The following is an 18420-nucleotide window of genomic DNA, read 5'->3' as shown; positions in this document are numbered from 1 at the left end:
AAAGAGTTGTTCATTTATAAGTCAGTGCACAAACAGCGTATTTAAACAGTTGATGAGTCATGGCACTATAGGCCACACGAGGTTGGACAAACAAAACATTTTAAACCGTCTCATTCTAATTGATTGGATGTGGTTTAAAACATGAAAGCTCTTAGTTTAAGACAATAAGAGTCATTGTATTTTATTTTTGACCCTAGAAAACAGACGAACACTGTGATTGATGATGACTGGGACGAGTGGAGGCCAATTCAAGGGAAAAACAGTGGTGCGTATGTACAAAAAACAACAAAAAACTACATATTTTTGCTTTAAATCAATTCTCACACCCTAAGGGAAAACTAAGTGATCTTTGCTTTGTGAGGCAGTTTGTAACACTATATTTTTATTTTTTGTTTTAAGCTTTTATACAATCTGATGACTATGCTATAAATTGGTCTGCTCTGTGTAAAGGGATTATTTTTACACTGCAGTATATAGTGCAGTGGTTCTCAACCTTTTCAGGTTGTGACCCCCAAAATAAAGGTTCCATAGAGCAGGGACCCCCACTGTAGCTGAAGGTGGTTGAACACAGACATGAACATTGAAGAACAGTCATGTGGAGACAGGACCATCTATAGGGGGAATAAAGGGGAGATTTTTGGGGTCCATCCATAAAGTCAGTAAAATGATGGTCCATTGTTCTATGAATCTGTGATAACCACATTTATTTATTCATCTGAATAATATCCACTGTTATCCAGGAACGTTTATTATTATTATAGTCATCTTAAAGATGGAAATCCTGCTTTTAATCACTAATAAAATGGTTCAAAGTGACCAAAAATGGTGGAAAAGGAGGTGAAATGGGATTTTAAATTGGTTAAAAGTTGCAAATAGGAGTAGACAAAAACAGACAGAAAAAGTAGTAAAAAGGGTTCAAAGTGTCAATATAGGAACAATTAGTTTAAACTGGCAAATGATGGGCATGACAAATCATAAATGTGGTTAAATTGGCAAAAAATAATCATGAAATATGGTGAAAAGAGGTTAAAAACAGTTGTGATATTAGGTGAAAAAGTGGTGGAAAGGGTTTATACAAGGGATGTAACGATTCACTCAACTCCCGATATGATTCGATTCACGATACTGGGTTCACGATACGATTCTCTCGCGATTTATTTTACAAAATGGGACTGTATATAAATGACTGAAAAATATACCTTTATTTTTTTGGGGAAAATACTACACTATTTTTCATTGTCAAAAGAATCCCTTGATAAACTATTCAAAACAATGCAATTTAAGTAAAAATAAATCTTGAATGAAATAAATAAAGGAATAATACAAATGAAGAAGAAGCTTATTATTTAAATTCTGGTTCTATAGTAAACAATACAAAACTGCATAATAGTTATTTTTTCTTTTTAAAAGTGCAACTGAAAATGTATTTTGTGCCTTAACAATTGGACTAAAAAAACAAAACAAAAAAAAAACAGTCATTTTACTGTATTTAGGTCAGATATTTGTTTGAACCAGCAGAGGGCGCTGGTAATCCAGTGGTCGGTTGGCATGCAGATATTTTGCAGTGAAGAAGAGATGCTATGCTAGCAGACAGAGCTAATAGAAAAACGTGACTTTTACAGATATTCACGTAATATTACAGATATTCTTTCGGTGCTAAAGGGGTAATGAATCATTTATGAATATGTTTAAGAGTAGAAGGCGGCCAGAAAGAAAGTATTAGCAGATTTCGCTCGCCGCCAACACTTCTGGTTAGCGCCCTCTGCTGGTTAAAAAAAGTACTGCGATTCAATTTTCACAGCATCGATGTGAATCGTAATACCTATGAATCGATTTTTAACTGCCTTACGATTAATCGTTACATCCCTAGTTTATACAGTAAGTGATGAACATGTCTGGAAAGTGGAAAAAATGTGCAGAAAAGTAGCAGAAATTAGAGAAATGTAGCAAAAAGTCATTAAAAGGAGCAAAAATGTGGCAAGAAAAAGTGATGAAAATAGACGTAGAAGTAACATAACAACCGCAGATGATGTTATTGTATGATTTTATTAACTGAAATGGGCATGCATGTGTGATAATTATGTGTTTATTAATTCTTGCATCTTGTGAAATGTTCAAATTTTGGTTAAAATTTAGTTGATCACAACAAACTCGTTTTTTCATGAGTCATACTTTTCATGAGTCATACTTTTCCAGATCGCCTCACAGCAGATAGTGTATATCAGGAGTTTCATCAGTGAACTAAAAACCTAAAAACTCAGCTGGGGAACCTGAGAGCATGTTGACCTGTCAAGATTTATTACTAAGTACTGGTATACCTGTTTATCTGGTAGAGGGATTTAAAGTTTTGAATATAGTTTTTGTTCTGAAGTAGTTATTCTGTAATATATATATATACAGTATTTTATTAATGAACTTATCTCTGCATGAGTGGCTCTGGGTGTTTGTTGTGTCAGTGTCTGTAGAAACACAGTATGTCATGAGTTCCACTAAACATGCAACAATAACTCTCTGAAACACAGGACGTCGCTTTTATTGAGTGGAATTGTATTTGGTGACAAGAATTGAAAATTACTTGCGTACGTATGTGCGTGAAGTTCAATTAGCGCCACAATTTTACATGAGCAATATTTTTTTTGGAGGGTCGACCTGAAGCATGAAGCTGGTGTGTGTGTGTGTGTGTGTGTGTGTGTGTGTGTGTGTGTGTGTGTGTGTGTGTGTGTGTGTGTGTGTGTGTGTGTGTGTGTGTGTGTGTGTGTGTGTGTGTGTGTGTGCGTGTGTGTGTGTGTGTGTTTACCTATGCCTGAGGGCTGGTGTATTCGTAGATAAGACAGATTACAGTTGAGCTCATTGTGTTTTTGGTCTGACTTGTTATCCATGTTAACTTTTCCCACCCCTCTGTTTTACACACTCACACACACACATAGTGCATGTGTGTGTGTGAGTGCAGTGTGTATTTTGTTATGACTGGCATCACCCTGACAGGCCCCATTTGTCATCCTAGGGACCTCTGGTGGATTGATAACGAACAAAAACACAAACATAAGCGTCTGAAAATGAACTCGTAGCTAAAGGAGATTTTTTCAGCTCAGAGGAATGTAGAACATTTACCTGATTGTTAACGCACCACACGAGGGTCTGCAACAGGAGCTGCTGGACTTTAGAATAAAAACCTCAGACTGTTCATACCAGCAACATCTTATATGATGTTTTATGGATTGTGATGAACTTTACGCACTGAACCTCAGATATACTGTAGCCCAAAGCACATTCAGGGGAAGCACCTAAACAACTGCTGCTAAAGGCTCTCAGTCTGCTACCATCCATCCATCCATCCATCCATCCATCCATCCATCTTTTACATCCAAAGTCAGGTCGCGGGGGCAGCATCCTTAGCAGGGAGGCCCAGACTTCCCTAGCCCCGCCCATGTCTTCCAGCTCTTCCTGGGGATCTCGAGGCATTCCCTGACCAGCTCAGAGACATAGTCCCTCCAGCATGTCCTGGTTCTTCCTCTGGGTCTCATACCAGAGGGACGTGCCCTGAACACCTCAGCAGCAGCTCCGATCCCCTCCTGATGACTGAGCTTCTCACCCTATCTCTAGGGGAGAGCCCAGCCACCCTATGGAGGAAACTTATTTTAGCCACTTGTACTTGTTCTTTGGGTCATGATCCAAAGCTCATGCCCATAGGTGAGGGTAGGAACCAAAATACACAGATAGATCCAGAGCTTTGTCTTCCACCTCAGCTCAGACTCTGCATCAATCCTCCTGTTGATCTCTCGCTTCATCTTTCCATCACTCACGAACAAGAGGTACCTGAACTTCTCCACTTGGGGAAGGACCTCATCTCCAACCCGGTGTAGAACCATGGACTCAGATTTGGAGGTTCTGTTTCTTATCACGGCCTTTTCACACTCGGATGTGAACCGATCCAGTGAAAGTTGAAGGTCACAACCTGATGAAACCAACAGAACCACATCTGCTAAAAGCAGTGACCCAATCCTGAGGCCCCCAAACTGGACCCTCAACACCAGGGCTGCTCCTAGAAACTCTGTTCATAAAAGTTCTGAACAGAATCAGTGACAAAAGGCAGTCCTGGACCAGTCCAACCATCACTGGAAACCAGCTCTACTTACTGCAGGCAATGAGGACCAAACTCAGAAGCTCTGACTCTGGTCGTACAGGGGACAGACATCCCATCAGTCTAATACCAAACACACAACTCTACGGGGAGAGGAGGACTCATCATCCAGTTGTAGTTCTCGAGTCCAGCGTTGGTCTCAAGGCCACATTTTGAAGGTCTTGGTTTAGTCTTGGACTCAAACGCATTTTTACTCATTTTGTCTCAGTGTAGGACTGATCAGTGGAGACCAGCATTGCTATTCATCAACTTTATTATTGTTATAATAAAGAGACAATCTTAAAACTTTTCCTGATTAATTAATTGTTGTAATTTGACTTAAAACATTTCCCGTTACTTCACTAACTGTTCTTCCTCCTTGAAAAGTGCCTTAAGTACCAGATACCTGCAAAAACTTAAACATTTTATTTCTAGTCACAAATACCTCTGAAAACAGACAAATAAACATATTATTTTAGAGACGCAAAGATTTACTGTATTTGCAAAAGTTTAGTTAAATTTGTCAAGATTTTAGATTTCTGTGTTTGTACATCAACCAAAACTTAAACTTAAACGTTCACTAGACCATCAAGGAAGCAAATTATAATTATCTAAAGCTGAATGACAAAATATACATATTTGATGCTTCAAATGGAGAATTACAATTAAAATGTGCATGATAAATGGTAATTAATGTTGCATTTATAATAATTTGGGTGTAAAATGTATAAAATATTTGTATATATCTTTCATTCCAACGCTTTAATGGGATTATGTTTCAAATCCACCACATTGTCACATGGGATTTTCTGCGCAGACAAAAAGCAGAAAGACAGAGGAGGAAAAGGTGGGGAAGAATTAAGTGTTTTCATCCATTGATTAATGGCTTTCTGAGGCAGTGCACATCGAAAGAAGCCGACCGATCGATAAATTAACTGCCCAAATTCATCATTTTCTACAACAAAAGCTAATTATTTCGACGGCTGCAGGGAAAGAAAAAACACAATATTAACAAGGGTTCATTTAGCAAAGCTGTGAAATCTACTGCAGATATACTACGAGGGTTTATCCTTTATTCTACACCAGCTGTGGTTAGAGCTTTAAATCTACTAAATACATTTAAGGAGCTTCTAAATAAGCATTCTAAAAGTAAATAATTTAATCAATATCCACTCACTACAGGTATGTTTTTTTTTTATTTTATCACTGCTGAAGAAACTTTTAAAAAGGGCCAACCCATGTCAGCAGTGTTGGGGTTAACACACTTTGGGTCGTGACCCCATGTGGGGTCGCCTGGAATTTAAATGGGGTCGCATGAAATGTCTAGTAATTGGAAAAGAATTACTGATTAAAAGACATATTTTTAAATATTCTTTAAAAAAAGAAAACACACAATTTTAAACTGAATTCTATACTTTCACTTTCTCAAATATAAATCAAATAAAATGCAATACAAAGAAAAGAAGAAAGAGAAAAAGGACGGAAAATAACAAAATATAATAATAAATTAATAAAATGTGTATCTTGTCACTTTATACGCTAATCCGAGCAACTCTATGTGAATTACCAGAAGTAAATTTTGTCTTGTTTTTCACATCATATTATCCTCAAATATTACTAAAGACATTTTACCCTTTAGGGTCAATCTGACCACAGAGATTTTTGCCTCTAGAAAATGATTTTCAGAAACTTGTTGACCACATTTTTGTGTCAAACACTTTGTTTATTTGTTAAGTCCATAAATAAGGCCTCGATAAAGAAACCATGACCTGTTCTCTAGCGCCACCATCAGAACACACTTTAGTGTTAGAGTTAGATTATTTTAAATTTTTTATAACTCAATCTTTTCTAATTTAGGGTGAACATCCATGACTCTCACACAATGTTGGTGACCCCCCCCTTACTCTCATAAACATGTTTATTAACTTATTTTTATATCCTTTTGTAACTTATTTGGGGTTTATTATTATTATTATTATCATTATTATAATAATAATAATAATAATAATAATAATAATAATAATAATAATAATAATAATAATAATAATAATAATAATAATAATACATCAGTTCTATATAACGCTTTATCATAGACACTCAAAGTCAATTTACAAAACGAAGGGATTATTCTTTCACTCCAGACTTAGTGGTGGTAAGCTACAATTGTAGCCACAGCTGCCCTGAGGCAGACTGATGGAAGCGTGGCTGCCATAGTGAACCATTGGCCCCTCCCACTACCACCAACACTCACTCACACACTACATTCATACTAAGCAATGTGGGTGAAGTGCCTTGCCCAAGGACACAATGACAGATACCACAGCAGTGACTGTCCCCCACTGTGGCCCCTGGAATTCTCAGTGGTCTCCATCATCTACTGACCAGGACCAGACCTGCTGATCTTCACAGATCTAACCAGATCATCTAACCAGATCAGCCAATCACAGGCTGGTTATTTTCTATAAAGTTCCAGACACACTATGTCACTTTGACTGTGAAAGAGCTGTTCCAAAACCTCATTGATAGTAAAACTTTTCCTAGAGGACATTTTCAAGAGTGTGTGTGTGTGTGTGTGTGTGTGTGTGTGTGTGTGTGTGTGTGTGTGTGTGTGTGTGTGTGTGTGTGTGTGTGTGTGTGTGTGTGTGTGTGTGTGTGTGTGTGTGTGTGTGTAGATTGCCATACACGGACAAACACATTTCACACAGCTAAAACTACATGGGGTCAGATTGACCCCATGTAGAGGAACACCAATCCATGCAATATGTGTTCAGCATATTGAAAAATATCTTAATAATTTAATTGTGAGACAACTGTGCCCATCAAATTAGGAAAAGTCATAAAATATGAAGCAAAAAAGTCATTTATTTTGAATGATAAACATTAAATGGGGTCAAATTGACCACAAGGATAAAATGAGGGTTAAACTATTGTCACTGACATGTCTTTGTAGCATTATGCTATGTTATGCGAAATAGTTGTAAATAGGACAATTTATTTCACCACATTTAATTTAATGAAGTAAAGCAGTGATGGTTTTTCTTGTCCAATACATTTTACAGCTCTGATTAATAATCAGCAGCAGCAGTTAGCGTCAGACGCTAAAAAAATCCAACAAAGATTAAAAAAAACCTGGTAAATAAATACAACAGTTACAGTTACAACAGTTTAGTGCAATAAAAACACCTCAGCACAGATTCAGCTGCAGGAAATAAAGGTGAAAAAGAAAAAGAGAACATATAAGTCCCCGATGAATAGATGTCTATGGAGATGAATTATAACAGTCAGCCTTCCCTGACCTTAACACACACACACACACACACACACACACACACACACACACACACACACACACACACACACACACACACACACACACACTTATCGGCCTCCTGTCAGAGCAGCCCGTCCATTCGTCTTTTCTGTTGAATTAATTAAGCAGAAATGTAAACGTTTTAATTGAATGTCAGACCTTAACAACATGCTCCGTATGTAAATGAAAGCGACGCTGCTTTCTTTCAGCTTCTTGTATATTTATTTATCACAAGGTTAAAAGTGTTCGCTGAATGGTTTAAACCTACAGCAAATGTTTTAATTAAATAAATGTCACTTGTGTACTAACGAACTAACCCTGGTGGATTTAAAGTCTCATTTAACAAAGAGTTGGAATAAGTCTTTATAATTAAGCACCAAAGTTAGAAATATTGACCCTGAACATTTCATTATTATTCCCTAACTTTATGGTGTTCAGTTTTTTTTTTTTTATTCTCTGTTCCCTCGTTTTAATTTAAAAACGCATTTAACTTAAACTTGTGGTCAAAAGTTCTCATTACAGTTTTTCCAAATTCATTCATTCAAAAAATAGAATAAAATAAAATTCTTAATATATTGTACATAATAAAATGAAAATATCTTAGGTGCCATGCAGTGTGTATTACTGTTAGTTTCATGTCACAGACGTTAGTTCTACGTCAGGTGTGTACTAATGGTCCCAAACTTTAGGTTGGTTCTTCTACTGTAGCGCAATTCTTCTTCACAACATAAATGGTGAAGCAATACCGCCCCCAGCTGTTCATGTATGGTACTGGAGCAAAAATGAAGCAGAAAGATTTTATCATAAATTTACAACATTAAATGATGCGTTGATGCTAATTTTCTATTATCAATTATGTTATTGATCATTTTTGCATTATTGTATATGTTACATGGTGTGAATCTGGAGATGGTGTATACTGTATATTTAATTGTATTTTTTCTTTTGCCCCCCTGGTAAGAATCCCAAACTCTGCCTATGCTACAGCTCTATAATTTACACATTAAGGGATAAAAACGGAATCCACTGTTAAATGCGGAAATTGACATAATGTGATAGAAACGCTATCATTGTGAGGCAAAGGGCATTTCTCTGTTGAAAGGTTTCCGGGGACCGTTCAGTCAGTGCACCGCCCCACACGCCCCCTAATGCTCCTGAGCTAAGAATGATGTTAAAGCTGCTCCTAAAACTAAGTCTAAACTCATCTCTTACTCCAAGATACAGAGCTACAACGACATATTAGTAGTCTGGAACATTCTGATGGTCTATCCTTCTATTCTATTCTGTTTGTCCTTCTGTTCACTAACCCCAACCAGTGGAACCAGATGTTCTCCACCTCTGAACCTGGTTCCACTGGAGATTTCTTCCTATAAAAAAGAGGGAGTTTTTTCTTCCCACTGTCACTAAATGTTTGTTCATGTGGATCTTGTTGGGTTCTTTCTTCTATTTTACTATGGACTTTATATTTTGTTACAGCGCAATGAGATGACTTTGTTGTAATTTGTGCTACATAAATAAAGTTGAATTGAATAGAATTAGTGAAATGTGAGCACTACGAGATTAAAATCGTAATATTATGAGAATAGTCTTAATTTTAAGACATAATAATTCAATAGTAAAGTTGCAATGAGAACTAGTGCAGTGCCTGTAGGAAGACATCTGCAGCTTGCTGAGAGAGAGAGATGACATCATCAGTGTGGAGGTAGGACTGATGACATCATCACTGTGGAGGTAGGACTGATGACATCATCACTGTGGAGGTAGGACTGATGACATCATCACTGTGGAGGTAGGACTCTAACAAAATTTGTGAAGCATTTATGAAACAATTTATTAACGGTATCATTGCAGTCCAAACAAATCTGACGTTGCACACCGTTGAACCAAGCAGCGGCCATGTTGAAAGTTTCAGGTCAGTCTGATTCTGAAGAGATATTTGAGATGCACACGAACACGCTCACGCACACACATCTTGCTTTATTGATTAATAAAACTGTATCTTTAAGAAGTGGTAATGGTGGCGCTCAGAATTCCCTGTTGAAATGAACTCAACCAGTGGCGCCGATTTATGTTTTTGCTGATGGGTTCTCACTAGACGTTTGCGGATCGATCCAAAAATATTGATAGTATCAATACCAACGTTGCGATAAGAATGATAGCTGCTCAATAATTTATATTAAGGAATGAAAAGAAGTAAAAACCAGTGAAGTTATGAAGACGTATTTCTCGTGTCAACGTCATCGATTACGTTGATGCGTTGTCCCAGCCCTAATCTCTATGTATTGAGGGTTTTTACTGTGTCATCAAACCAGAAGTCGCCATATTGGAGGTACTCAGCAGGTAAACAAAGCAGAAATGGTGAATTATTACCGTGTTTTTGACTGTACCAATCAGTCAGACCGTGAAAAACATTCAGAGTTTTATAAACTGTTAAAAGTTAGAACAAATCAGGGAGAACAATGTCAACAGTTATCAGAGGAAAGGAGGAGCTAGTGGTTAGCGAAGCTAAACCAGGATCTACGAGGAAAACATCTGGACAACATCTGAATGTGTTCGTCTCATTTCTCGTCAGGTTAGTGAATTGTTGATATCAGCAGCTCTGAACTCATTTTATAGTGTAATGATAATAATATAATTCATTATTGACTTAATATAATCACATTTAATAACCTGATACAGTAGCAACACAGATGTTAAAATGTAGAGCTGTATTTCTCATTGTATTCCAGGTCAAAGGTCAGACCTTTATCTAAAGGATGATCCAGATTGGGTTAAAACCAGGTAGTTGATCATATCAGGAAACCCTCTATATGGTGAAATGGTCCTAGTCAGCTTCTGTAGATTTGACTTTATTAAAAAACCTCCCAGTTTTATCACCATATTGTATTTTAAGTTTATTCATTATTTTTTTATTTTAATCTCGACATTTCAACTTTATTCATGATTTGCCCAAAACAGTTTTCTCCATCAAAATTGGGGTCACGACCCCAGTGTTGAAAACCCCGCTTTAATCTGTTTCACTCTTGTCTCCAACAGTAACTGCAGCCAGGGGCGCGTGTCCCGTCAGGGGCTTCCGCTGGATGCTCCTCCTTGGCTCCTCCCCCTCTCCTCTGGAGGCGGACCTTGCTCCATTCTCCGGGGTAGGGGGAGGGGAGAGGGGAGGGTCTTGTGACGGAGCGGCGGAGCTTCGTTTCGTTCCTCGGACATATTTCCATCTGAGTCGCTGTGATTTCAGTCCTAGGATAATCAAGCTATGGTTCTGAAGCTCCGTGCGGTCGCTCTGTTCCTCTGTGCCGTCCTCCTACAGTCCGTGTCCGGGGGGGTGTCACGGACTGGGCCCAGAGTCACGGAGAAGGTGGGTGAACGTGCACGGTGTGCGTGTATAAACATTAGTATTAGGACAGACGGGGCGCGTGCACGGTGAGAATAACGCATCACGCGCACGCGCTTTGGGTTTACGTGGCTGGTGCACGAGCGGAGGAGAGGTTCACGGTCTGCGGTGTGTGCGCGTGAAACCGATTCATGGTCGTTCCACACACAGACTTCAGCAATGCGCAGCGCGTGCACCTGAGCGCGCGCATACGAAGCGGTGCACGCGCTCCTTGTTTAGCCCAGTGACCCTGATTGAGAAGAAAAGTCTGATTTATTTCAATATGAAGAGGAATGTGGAATAAATGTGTTTAATTATACATTTAAACAAAAACATATTACATTTAATTTTATGGAAGCAGATTTGGGTCAATTTAGATGGAAAAAATAATTTTGGGCAAATCAAAAATAAAGTCGAAATGTCGAGAATAAAGTTGAAATCAATACCACTTAATTTCTACAGTGCTAATTACAACAAAAGTCAAATATATGTCAAAAGTAAAGTCAAAATGTTAAAAATAAAGTTGAAATGTTGAGAATAAAGTTAAATTGTAGATTTGACTTTATTAGCAAACCTTCCACTTTTATCACTATTCTGTATTTTGAGTTCATTTTTCTTTAATCTTGACAATTTCGACTTTATTCTTGATTTGACCAAAATTATTCCATCCAAATTGTCCTTAATCCTCTTCTGTATAATTTAATCTCTACTTGTTTGCTTTATATATCTCCTGCTGGTCATATTTTTACTAGTTTATTGTATTTTTATTTAATTTTTTCTCTTTATACCTGTACTCTTGCACCACCAGTTGTCAATAAAATGATGACAATAAAAACATTGTATTCTATTCTATTAAAACTGTTATATTGGTAAATTAGCTCATTATATATTCTAGTGAGGAACTCATTCAGTTCATTAAAAAAACAAATAATAATTCAGAAATACGTTTTTGTCTGAGTCACCACAGAAAATCACTCGTCTTTGTCTTTATATCATTTATTGCTTCATTCACGACATTAAAGTGTTTTAATAACGTGTATTGTGTGTTTTTTAAATCTCAGGTGTTCCTCGACATCACAGTCGGGGGTCATGAGGTTGGAAGGATTGTCATTGGCTTGTTTGGTGACGTTGTTCCACTGACTGTGAAGAACTTTGTTACCCTGGCAACTGGAGAGGTGGGTAGTGATGATATAAACTAAAACGCACACACACACACATATATATACGTCTTAGGGATGTACATTACCATGAAGCTGACCATACGATACATGATTTGCATGTCTCAATACAATATATCCTGATACTAATCGGTACAGTATATATATATATATATATGTATATATATATATGTATATATATATATATGTATATATATATATGTATATATATATATATATATATATATCACAATATCAATAATAACAAATTCACAAAATGGCATGAGATTTCTTTCATTTTTTTTAAACTTGTGAGAACGAGTACATGGTAACTTGTTTATCACACTGTCAAATTAAATTTTTCCAAAAAAAGTTGAACTTTTGTTTCTAAAACTGATTCTGTTCAGTTCTTAATTTCTTTAATAAAATGAAACCACACAAATCTATGAAAGATTGTTTTATGAAAATAAAGCTTAAAGTCATTGAGTAGTGCATGAGTAGTTTACCAGCGTCTGATGGTGCGTTCACTGACACCTAGTGACTGGGAGTTTACAGTACGTGCTATGATTGTGCTATGTTAGCGACATTAAATGGCTTTTTTAAATTAAAAAACATGATTAAAAAATGGATTTTGACATTTTTTGGGACAATACAATAATTGGACTTTGAAATATTGCGACATATCGCCTAATTGATCTTTTATTACACCATTAATATGTTTTAATTGGAAGTAAAAAGCATTTATTGTGCCAAAATGAAAAGGCACAGGTTAATATCATCACACAGCATCTGTGTTTAACAGACCTGTAGATTCTACTCTTCATACGTTGCATTAATCATCTCCTGCTGTGTCTCAACATGCTTTTTCTAAGATTTGAATTCTACTGCAGGAACTTGTCGTAACAGTTTAGCTTCTCGTTATTAAACCTGCGTTCTGAATGATTAAGACATGTTGCAACTTTATTATTCAATGAAATGCACATGATTTTAACGTGAGTATGGAATGTTGATCCATGTCATCAGTAGAATACAAAGAAATGATGATCATCAACTCAGACCAAGCTGGAGAAACTTCTTAGTTTAAAACTCTCTTAAAGCTCTACACAAACCCTCAGTATTATTAACTTTATATTATATGATATTATTCTCCTGTGTGTAACTACAGAAAGATTACGGCTACAAAGGGACTAAATTCCACAGAGTCATCAAGGATTTCATGATCCAGGGAGGAGACTTTACAGCTGGGGATGGAAGTGGAGGTAAAAGCATGAAACACAAAGTCTACGTTCACACTGCAGCTCATATTTACACATTAAATGCATCTTTTATATCAGTGCTTCTCTTTTTTTTGTAATGAAAATTTTTATTTTGCTTTACAACTTTTTCAACAGCACTAACATCGAACAGTCAGACAGCAGTAGTAAAAGACAATTACCATTATTTCTTGGGTCCAAGGAATCACAACTAAAACAAATAAGATCTATACATAGGTTCTGTAAGTGTATGAAAATGTGTACAATAACACTTAGTCAAATATCTTTCCCCAAGATTTAGCAAAAACATCTGAATCGTCATTTAACCTTGCCAGTAATTTTTCATATGAAACAATTTTCAGAATGTTATCCATCCACCTGTCAAAATCTGGGCAAACAGGGTCTTTCCAGACACCAAGAATAACCCTGGCTGCAGCCAAAGTTCCCCCTTTTAAAACCATGTATTCACATTTGGTTATGCCTGGCATAACTGATTTATCACCTAGTAAACATAATCTTGGTGACCTGGGTATTCTCTTACCAATCCACCTCCCTATACAATCCAACACTTTTTCCCAGAATGGAAACACTTTGTGACATTCGCACAGTGCTTCCCATCAGTGCTTCTCAAACCTTTTTGGTTCTAGTCCCCATTTCTCTTATTTCTGAATCCAAGTCCCTCCTTATGTCCGACTACAGCATTTTACTCAGAATTCTGTCAAAACTCATCTATAAATCATAATGATGGGATGAATGAGTAAAAACACACATTTTAAAGAATCTCATTTAGTAAATAAGTGAAATAGATAGTATTTAATGGCTCCTGAATAGATTTATTTCTATAGTTTTCATAATTTCCAGTCATCTCTCTCCTGATGTGGAACATTTCTATCATTTTGTGTGTTTTTTAGTGTCATTTTGTTGTTGTTTGTCTGTTCTTTTTATTATTCAGTATATTTGTCTGTTATCTTGTGTGTTTTTGTCATTGTTTTTATGTGTTGTTGGTATTATTTACATTATTCTCTCTCAGTGTTTTTTTTTGGTGTCGTTTTGTATGTTTCTCTGTTATTTTTGTGTATTTTGTAGTGATCACTATTGTTCTCTCATTCAGTGTGTCTTTGTTGTCGTTTTGTGAGTTGTTGGTAATATTTTGTATGATTATAATTTTTAACTAAAAGTAAACATAAAACCCCATATTTTTAATGCTTTCATTTGTTAATTTTCCTCTCTCTCTCTAGTAGCCCCTGTAGTGCCATTACATACCCATAGGGGTACATGTACCCCCATTTGAGAAACACTGCTCTATCAGTTTGGCGTATGAACTACGTACACACGCAGCACACACTGTTTACAGAAGTAAACATGGAGGCATCTGGTCTCAGGTTGTGTGTGGCACTGATAATATGTATAATACAATAAATATTCATTCATTTTAAGATCTCACCCTCCTTCCACGTCTACTTTTCTACTGACTTCCTCCACCAGGGTCCCCCCTCCCCCGCTGCTCCTTCTGAGACGACATAAAGGTTGGATAGAACGTGACCTGGTCGTTCAGACTGTAGTCGCATTGTAAAATATCAGATATGTATTGAATTGATTATATTCACGTATGAAAGTGACCTGGGTCTGAAGTGACCTGCAGTGTGAACGTAGACTAAGTGATGCTGTTTTAAACTCTCAAACACACTAAATCACTCATTTTTACTTTGTATTAGCAGAAAGACATTAGATTGACGTTATAAATAATATCTACATTACACACACACTCCATTTAAATCTTATCTCACTTTTTCATGCAGGTCACAGCATCTATGGGACAACGTTTGCAGATGAGAATTTCAAATTAAAACATCTTGGAGCAGGATGGGTTGGTACACACACACCAGTTAGGACTACTTTATGTCTGACATATGAAATGTGTGTGTGTGTGTGTGTGTGTGCACTAGGTGAGCATGGCTAACGCTGGTCCAGATACCAACGGGTCTCAGTTCTTCATCCTGGCTACTAAAGCTCCGTGGTTGGATGGAAAACATGTGGTGTTTGGAAAAGTGTTGGATGGAATGGTTGGTGGAACGTATTTATTAACACATTACTGAAGGTAGTTAGAGTGACTTTTATATATATTTATTATACACACAAACACGTATTATATAACATTATTTTATCATTAACATTTCATTTATTATTATTAACTTTTATATACGATAGCATGTAATGCTAATAGGACACAAACAAGTAAACAAAGCAAAAGTGCAAACATTTGGAACATACCAGTGTGACATTTAGAAAAAAATAAAACTGATTAATATTGATAATGAAAATACATTTTAGATTCATCAATATTTGAATGTTTTTTTTAATAAATGAACATTAATAAAAAGTGCAAACATGGCCATGGGGTAAAACCAGGGAACTCAGAGGCTTCAGTGATTGACAGCCTACAACATGAAAAACGTGAAAGTTATTAGTTATTTTCATAATAGATATTTCATTTTAGTCAGTGTACTGTATTTACATTATCTATTGGTTACTTTTGCTTTTGCTTGCTGCCATTTCAATGCTAGTGCCATGATGTAGAGTCTAGAGCTGTAACTAACCACTATTTTAATAGTTGACTAATCAATGATTATTGAAACTTTTAATCGACTAATCAGATGATAAATCGTACAATTATTTGCTCTACGTAGCTACGAGTAATCGTTTAAATTTTGCATGGGTTGAATTACGACAAATAAAAACAATAAATAAATAAATCAATTCCTAACTTAAGGTGTAAACAGGTTCCTTACAAACACAAATTAAATGAAATATATCATCACTAGAATCTGCTGCAGTAATAACGTTTAAAAAATCATGGGCTGATATTTTATGGAACATGTTTGTGCATATGGGCCACTCCATTATTGTATATATTTCTTTTATTTCCCTATTTATAATAAAATGATTTTCTAAAAAAAATAAAAAGCACATGAAAAGCAAAAATAACTCCAATAGTGTTTTTATTGCTGCTGAATCTAGTTTATTTTATATCTGATAATGAGTTACATAAAGTTATGGTTGATAAATATCTCTGTGATTTACTATAATTAAACTAGATCAGACTTGATAATTTAAGCATTAATATACTGTGAGTATTACTAATGGGATATTCTGGTGTAATAATGACAATATTTACATTACTGTTTAATGGGACCACGTGAAATATAATTAAAATATTGTGTTTCACGATTTGGGACGGATGTATCGTGATGTTAGTTTTATGCCCCCCTCCCCCCCCCCATGCTTATATCACATGATGGAAGTCATTTTTAATCTAAAATTTTTCCAAAATCCTGCAATGTTCTTCAAGCGGGTCCACAAAATTTCCTCAAATTACATAAAACGTGGCCACAAAATGTAAAAATTGTACAAATTGTAATGTACAAAAATATTTGACTTTCCTTGCCTGATTAGTTCAAACCTTTGATCGATATTGTTGAGCAGGTCGAAAGCAGAACTTTGATTTTTATTGTCTGTGTGATTTTGGTTCTTTTTTTAAAACACTGATTACAGGTAGTTGACGCGTTGCTGTAACTATTTTATCCATAAATAATATATCATGTGTTGTTTTGTTTTTTCTCAGTCTGTGGTTCACACCATCGAGCTCCAGGACACCAACGACAGGAACCTGCCCTACACCGAGTGTGTGGTTGTCAACAGCGGCAGGGTTCCCGTTAAAGAGCCGTTTGTGGTGGAGGTGGAGGGCTGGTGACGGTTAATAAACCACTAAAATAGATTACTACAGTAAACGGTGCAGGTTGCCAAATCTGATGTTTTCACAGGTTTACGTGCTGCTAATGCCAGCATGCTAATGCACGATCTAATGAATTATTCATTATTATGTTAGATTTAATAGAGCATTTTAAACTTATCATATCAGACACTTTATTGTTTTTGGTTCGTTTTGGGACTATGACATTTTTGGCACATTGCTATTGAGTGACTTGCAAAAAAAAAAAATATTTAGAGCTTTAAAAATTATTTAATTGTAAAAGAAAAATTAATTCAACCATGTTCAGGTATTCATGTTACAGTATGATCTGACAAGATTGTTTTGTAATCATGGGATCATTCTGTAATAATGTTAAACATGTAGCAAACGTACAGAATAACTATCACAGATACCAGTCTTTGCCAAATTGTTGCATTTTGCCAAATTTACTGCACTTTATCACAATTTCTCAATTACTGTAGAAAATGTCATTGAAAATGAGTTTTCATTTTATATGCAAAAAACCTACAGCACAAACTGTACAGAGTTAATATTTAAATAGTGTAGATAATGTGGAGACATTGGTTGTGTTGTTAACGACTGAATGCAGTTAATGCTGTTGTCCAAAAGTTTGTCTTTATTTATGTTTGTGATCCAAAAACTATCAGGAACTGTAATAATTATGTAGCAAATCTGAGGCCAAGCTTCCTGTTTGTCTCTAAATGTGACTCAGCAGTTAAATATCTTCATATGAACATTTACTATTTCTCAAAGCCCTTTTTTTTTACTAACGTATGACTATTTCAATCAACAATAAATACAGGTTTGAATCATATTTGCATGTTTGTCTCATTTATTGTCACGTCAGCCATAAGTTGTTCAGAGCTTAATTTCCCAGATTTTGAGCGGCACTTGTTTGATTGGATCCATTACCTCATTTTTCAGCATCTCATTAGCTTTTAGGTGTTTTGATTAAATGTTGAAGTATTATATTTGGACAGCTGTGTCTTTTATTGAGTTGAAAAATTCTTTGTAAACACAAAACTGAATTATAAACTGAGTGTGAGTGAGGAAGAGAAGGGAAAGTCAGGCCACGCCCCCACGCTACGTCTAAAGTGTGATTGTCTTGGAAAACAGTAGAAAATGGCTTAAAAAAGGCAGCTGGATTTAAAGAGTTTATTTAAGCCAATAAGTGAAGCTAAGCCTGAGCTAAAGGTTGTTTCTGTGGAAATCACGGAGCAGCAGCAGTTAGCGTAGCTAGTAGCAGCAGTTAGCGTAGCTGGTAGCAGCAGTTAGTGTAGCTAGTAGCCGCAGTTAGCGTAGCTAGTAGCAGCAGTTAGCGTAGCTGGTAGCAGCAGTTAGTGTAGCTAGTAGCCGCAGTTAGCATAGCTAGTTGCAGAAGTTAGCATAGTGAGTAGCAGCAGTTTGCGTAGCTAGTAGCATCAGTTAGTGTAGCTAG

The 18420-nt window shown here is 36.2% G+C and overlaps 1 protein-coding gene across 1 annotated transcript; it reads left to right on the top strand.

The window, feature by feature from the left end:
• The first annotated feature begins 10592 nt into the window (after positions 1–10592).
• Positions 10593–18091, top strand: ppic (peptidylprolyl isomerase C). The gene is made up of 6 exons (XM_028456383.1): positions 10593–10785; positions 11862–11975; positions 13123–13216; positions 15010–15077; positions 15157–15273; positions 16833–18091. Exons 1-6 carry the CDS (start codon positions 10684–10686, stop codon positions 16959–16961), a joined length of 624 nt encoding a protein of 207 aa, XP_028312184.1. The 5' UTR covers positions 10593–10683; the 3' UTR covers positions 16962–18091.
• Positions 18092–18420: the final 329 nt, after the last annotated feature.

The sequence above is a fragment of the Gouania willdenowi genome, chromosome 9, assembly GCF_900634775.1.
Source record: "Gouania willdenowi chromosome 9, fGouWil2.1, whole genome shotgun sequence".
Lineage (NCBI taxonomy): Eukaryota > Metazoa > Chordata > Actinopteri > Blenniiformes > Gobiesocidae > Gouania > Gouania willdenowi.
Note: the sequence above shows the minus strand (reverse complement) of the source record. Positions and strands in the feature narration are given on the sequence as shown.

Excerpts from the sequence above, each read along its gene's own strand:
- ppic (XM_028456383.1), top strand. The coding sequence starts at position 10,684 with ATGGTTCTGAAGCTCCGTGCGGTCGCTCTGTTCCTCTGTGCCGTCCTC. Across the intron at positions 11,976-13,122 it reads TTACCCTGGCAACTGGAGAG|AAAGATTACGGCTACAAAGG; the intron begins GTGGGTAGTGAT and ends GTGTAACTACAG. Across the intron at positions 15,078-15,156 it reads AACATCTTGGAGCAGGATGG|GTGAGCATGGCTAACGCTGG; the intron begins GTTGGTACACAC and ends TGTGTGCACTAG.